The sequence below is a fragment of the Anoplophora glabripennis genome, unplaced genomic scaffold, assembly GCF_000390285.2.
Source record: "Anoplophora glabripennis isolate ALB-LARVAE unplaced genomic scaffold, Agla_2.0 scaffold320, whole genome shotgun sequence".
In the NCBI taxonomy this organism is placed as follows: domain Eukaryota; kingdom Metazoa; phylum Arthropoda; class Insecta; order Coleoptera; family Cerambycidae; genus Anoplophora; species Anoplophora glabripennis.
Window position 1 is genome coordinate 137,930 of NW_019416450.1, and position 4,956 is coordinate 142,885.

Sequence of the window (4,956 nt, forward strand, 5' to 3'; positions counted from 1 at the left end):
ATAATTTGCCGCTTTTACAATCTGTTTAGAGTTATGACAGTAATAAAGGTGTACATTAATCCTTTTATTATGTATTCCCTAATACTCATTTGTTGCAGTCTGTCAGTTGTTGTGTCACTTCAACTGCAATATTCTCAAGTTGTTTTTTTATACATACAATGTATAAATTGTATACGCTTTAGAAATTTGTTATTATATTCCGATTAATGTAAACTTTGTTTATGCTAATTTAAACAAAAATGTAACAAAAAGGAAATTAAAAGATGAAAGTGAATTTCAAATCTCTTCGATTGATTCCAATTCGTTACAGTTGTTTCTCTTTTGTTTATCTATATTCTTTGTTTTAAAGATCACACTGCCTTTTGACTGCGTTAGATATATTTTATAGTAGATAGACTCTCTAGTGTTTCTGTTGAGAGCTCTTACGTCGAAAAATTGTCAAATAAAAAATTAAATATATTTATTTACTTATTTAAGCAAGACCCGCCTTACAGGAAGCAACCCAATTACAAGGCAGGATGAAAAGTAATACAAATATATGGTAACAATACGAGAAACAATCAAAAGTTAATCATATAAAAAACAAAAATATTAAGGTATTAAAATACAAAACAAGTACAAAAAGTATTGAAGGAAAGAATTAAAAAAGTATGTATAAATGTGAAGATGTGGATATTACAATTTTAAAAATGTCAAATGCCAAATCAAATAGCAAAAATCAATACAAAACAAATTAAATACAAAAAATAATCAAATAAAAAGTAATAATTTTTAAAAAATAAGCTGTTTTGTTTTACTAAAATCTCCGCAACTAAATTGTCGAATAAGTGCTAATAATGATCCTATAGAAAAATTATAATATATTTTATAGAATTTGTTCTTCACTGTTTTATAAAGCAATTGTTATAGAATATTTTATCTGATGGAACAAAATTGATGTGAAACAGTTTTTGAATAACAACCCAGTTCGTTTATTTGTCAATTTGCGCATCTATAAAACTATACCATAAGCGTTTATAAGGTATTTAAACAAGATACAGAACAGAGACTATAGTTTATCTCTTACTCTTGATATTACTAAGCCGCAATTATTTTTCAAAAAAAAGAAATATCTTAGTTATATCATAAATCAATGTTGAGGTTCCATTAAAAAAAAAACTTAAAAAACTAATGTTTAAACAACTTAATTTTCAGTCATTTTTTAACAATTTACTTTTTTTAAATCCATTTTCTTGTTATTGTACGTTATAGTACAACTCTTCACGAGATAAGCTATGGTTTGTTAGAGCTGTAGGCGACGCAAAACAGACAATCAGTTGTGCGCGTCGGACTTACGTTGGAATCAAGAACACAAGAAGATGCATAGCTGGTTTGTTATACTCTATTTTTAAACTAAAAGGAGTGAATGCCAAAGACAAATTTACACTGCAAAAGTTACTAAAAACTACCCCAGATAGCATCAGCACAGAAGATAAAACTGGATAAAACTTCTGTGGCATCAGACTATCAAGTATATACTCACTGCAAGTGTTTAACCTCATTTTGAGTACAATAAGCTTTCATTACTTTTAAATGAGGTTATTAACCTATTCAAAATAATGTGCAATGAATAAATATCTAATTCTAGGTTTATTTAACTTTTATATATATTTTTTTAAAATAGGATATGAATGAAATAATATACTACGAACCAAACATATATAAATGATTCCAGTTTTCACTTTTTAAAAACAATTTTATTGATTCACATTTTTACATCTAGCATTGAAGTAATTATATAATGGTGTTTTTGTTACTTTGAATTGTTGCATTTCTACGAACTACGTTTATTAAGTTACCGGATAATTGCCAAATAACTGATAACTGAACTACGTTCGTAATATATCATCTGCAGGTGTTCAAAGTAACAAAATAAGTTTTTATAATTTATAATATTATTGGTAAAAATTAGGGACAAATCATGTCTTTAACAATTTTCTGAATTATTCGACGAGTCAGTATCCATATCGCTCTCGCTATTATTAATTGATATAATTAAAGGTTCAATGAGATCGTCCATAATTCCGTCAAGTGTTCCCATTTTTTCTTCCTCCTTAATCACATGTTCTACACATTTTTTCCAGTTCATATTTGTAACATTATTAAGAGCCTCTATTAGTAGTTCCCTTACGTCCTTCAATTTATATGTTTTATTTTTGCTTGCCACTTCATTCTTCACCTGTGCCCAAATCAATTCTATAGGGTTTAATTCACAATGATATGGCGGTAATCGTAACACAACTTTATTTTCTTTTTTTGCCATTTCGTCAGTTATATACAAATTATATTTATCTTTATTTTGGCGAATTAAATATAATAATTGCGATCTCACCATACCTTCTTCAAATTCGATATTTTTTTATTGCAGCCATGCCTTCATATCAATTTTTCTTGTTGATGTTGTCGGAATAGCTTCTACTTTTCGACTATGGTATGATGCATTGTCCATTACAATAACAGAATTATCTGGTATTTTTTTCAAAAATTCAGAAAACCACTTTTCAAATACATTTGCATTCATTTCCTCGTGATAATCCCCACTCTTTTTGCCTTCGAAAACCAATAACGAGTCTTCAACGAATCCTTCCTCTGAGCCAGCGTGTAAGATAATAAGACGCTTTCCTTTACCGGACGGATTTTTTAATCCCGTAGACAGCCCTTCATTGAACGCCTCACGTTTGCTTTTAATATTAGTATCAACCCATACCCTTTCTTTTGTATGACCTTCATTTAACCATGTTTCATCTAAATAATAAATAGGTCTACCTTCAGATCTAAACTTTTTAATTGATATCAAGTAGTCAAGTCTCCATCTCACTATATCATCACGTTCTATCAACACACTTTTACGACTTCGTTTTAAGTATCTGCAAAAAAAATAAAATGTTTTTATTGCAATTATACTTGCTCCGAGATATGTCTTCAACCTTACTTGAAATTAATTTGTTTCATAAATTTGTATAATGATGAACGGGACATCTGTGGCAAATCCTGACGACTTTTTATTTCGGTTAATATTTTGTCCAAAGTGGGGATCTCATTTTTAAAGAAAAAGCTGTGTACTATACGCCTTATGGAATTCTTCATTGCTTCATCCAAACATGTAACAATCCCAGGTCTTCCACCACAGTGTTTGGAAGTAGACACCCTTCCAGTAGATTTATACTGTTTTATGGCTCGATATACTGTTGATTTTGCAACACCTAAAAAAGTATAATGTGTAATATAGTTCAACAGAATAATGTTAACATAAATTTACCTAATGTCATCGCTATTTTGGATACAAGTTGGACAGTTTTAAGAGTAGGTTCATCATCTAGGCTTTTCTTGTACAAATTCAATATTGCTTGCTTTTCTGCCAGAGACAAATGCCCCAAACTGAGTTGTTTTCGTTTCCTTGGTGGCGACGGCGATGTAATTCCCGCGCCTGCCTTACTCGTGGTCGGCACAGCATCATCCATATCCAATGGAAAATTGGAAAAAACGGATGATAAACAATATAATAAGTTGTTTAGTTCTGATAAGAACTGATTTATACGTAACTGGGATAATAAATAGAAAGAAAAGCAAGTAAAAACACAATGACAACGAACAGATGATAACTAAGAGGCAAAATGACAACAAATGTCAAAATGTAAAATTTATTAGCAGTATAAAGTGGGCTCGAAATTAACCAATAAGAAACCACCATTTTGGCGCGAAATATTCAAAACGCTCCTCTTAGTTTAAAAATAGAGTATAGAGTCTGCTTAGGTGGACTCACGGTAGACAGAAAATTATGTGCGTCGTCGGTTCAGTCGAATTCAAATTGGATTTGATTTCAACGCAGTCGTTCAGTTGAGCTCACAGCGTACAGTTTTACAAATATTAAAATGGCAACCAAGTTTTCACCAGAGAAAGACGAGAAATTAATCGATTTCGTACGAGAACATCCCCCATTGTATACCGTCCCTTCTAAACGTCTGTTAGAAAACATTCAATCTTCACTTTTATTTTGATGACGACAACTAATTAAATTTAAGAGATTTTTTTCATGTTCTTTTTCAATAAGTATCATCAGCAAAAAATATTCAACCATTGTCATGAAAAAAAAAAAAAAATTGACAAATTAATAATAAATATTTTCATCTGCACTTATCAGCATACAATCACAAGCCCTAAATCTAACAAAACACCCTCCTTCAAAACCGATAAAGTTGAACGCTACAGATTATGCTTACTGCGTATGTCGTCTGCGACGCACAGTTCTAACAAACCAAAGCTTGAAGCTATGGTTTGTTAGAGCTGTAGTCGACGCAAAGCAGAGAGGCAGTTGTGCGCTTCGGACTTACGCTGAAATCTATAACACAAGAAGATACGTAGCCGGTTTGTTAGATTCTGCTCAGGTGGACTCACGGTAGGGAGAAAATTTTGTGCGTCGTCAGTTCAGTCGAAATCAAATTTGATTTGATTTCAACGCAGTCGTTCAGTTGAGCTTACAGCATACAGTGCTAATAAGCATTTATTTTTAACTAATTTTAAAATGGCAACCAAGTTTTCACCAGAGGAAAACGAGAAATTAATCGATATCGCACGAGAGCATCCCAAATTGTATACCGTTCCTTCCAAATGTCTGTTAGAAAACATTGATCTTCACGACAACTAATTAAATTAAAAAGTAGATCTTTTTCATGTTCTTCTTCCTCAATAAGTATTTTCACTAAAAATTGTTCAACCATTGTCATGATAAAAATAAATTTCTGCATTTACCAGCATACAATCAGAAGTACTAAATCTAATAAAACACTCTCCCTTCAAAACCGATAAAGTTGAACGCTACAGATTTTGCTAACAGCGTATGTCGTCTGCGACGCACAGTACTAACAAACCAAAACTTAAGATGAGCCTCCGGAGAATTCTCTACTCGTACGACGCTTG

At 31.5% G+C, this 4,956-nt stretch overlaps 1 protein-coding gene across 2 annotated transcripts; it reads right to left on the reverse strand.

The window, feature by feature from the left end:
• Positions 1–1,723: 1,723 nt before the first annotated feature.
• LOC111691545 lies at positions 1,724–3,385 on the reverse strand. 2 transcript variants are annotated; one of them, XM_023454584.1, is made up of 4 exons: positions 3,299–3,385; positions 2,972–3,242; positions 2,747–2,906; positions 1,724–2,173 (listed from the first exon to the last, which is right to left on the reverse strand). In XM_023454584.1, the coding sequence occupies exons 1-4, from the start codon at positions 3,306–3,308 to the stop codon at positions 1,967–1,969; spliced, it is 648 nt and encodes a 215-aa protein (XP_023310352.1). In that variant the 5' UTR covers positions 3,309–3,385; the 3' UTR covers positions 1,724–1,966. The 2 variants fall into 2 exon arrangements, with proteins under 2 accessions (XP_023310352.1, XP_023310351.1); XM_023454583.1 differs by lacking the exon at positions 1,724–2,173 and adding an exon at positions 2,208–2,218 and having other exon boundaries at positions 2,377–2,906.
• Positions 3,386–4,956: the final 1,571 nt, after the last annotated feature.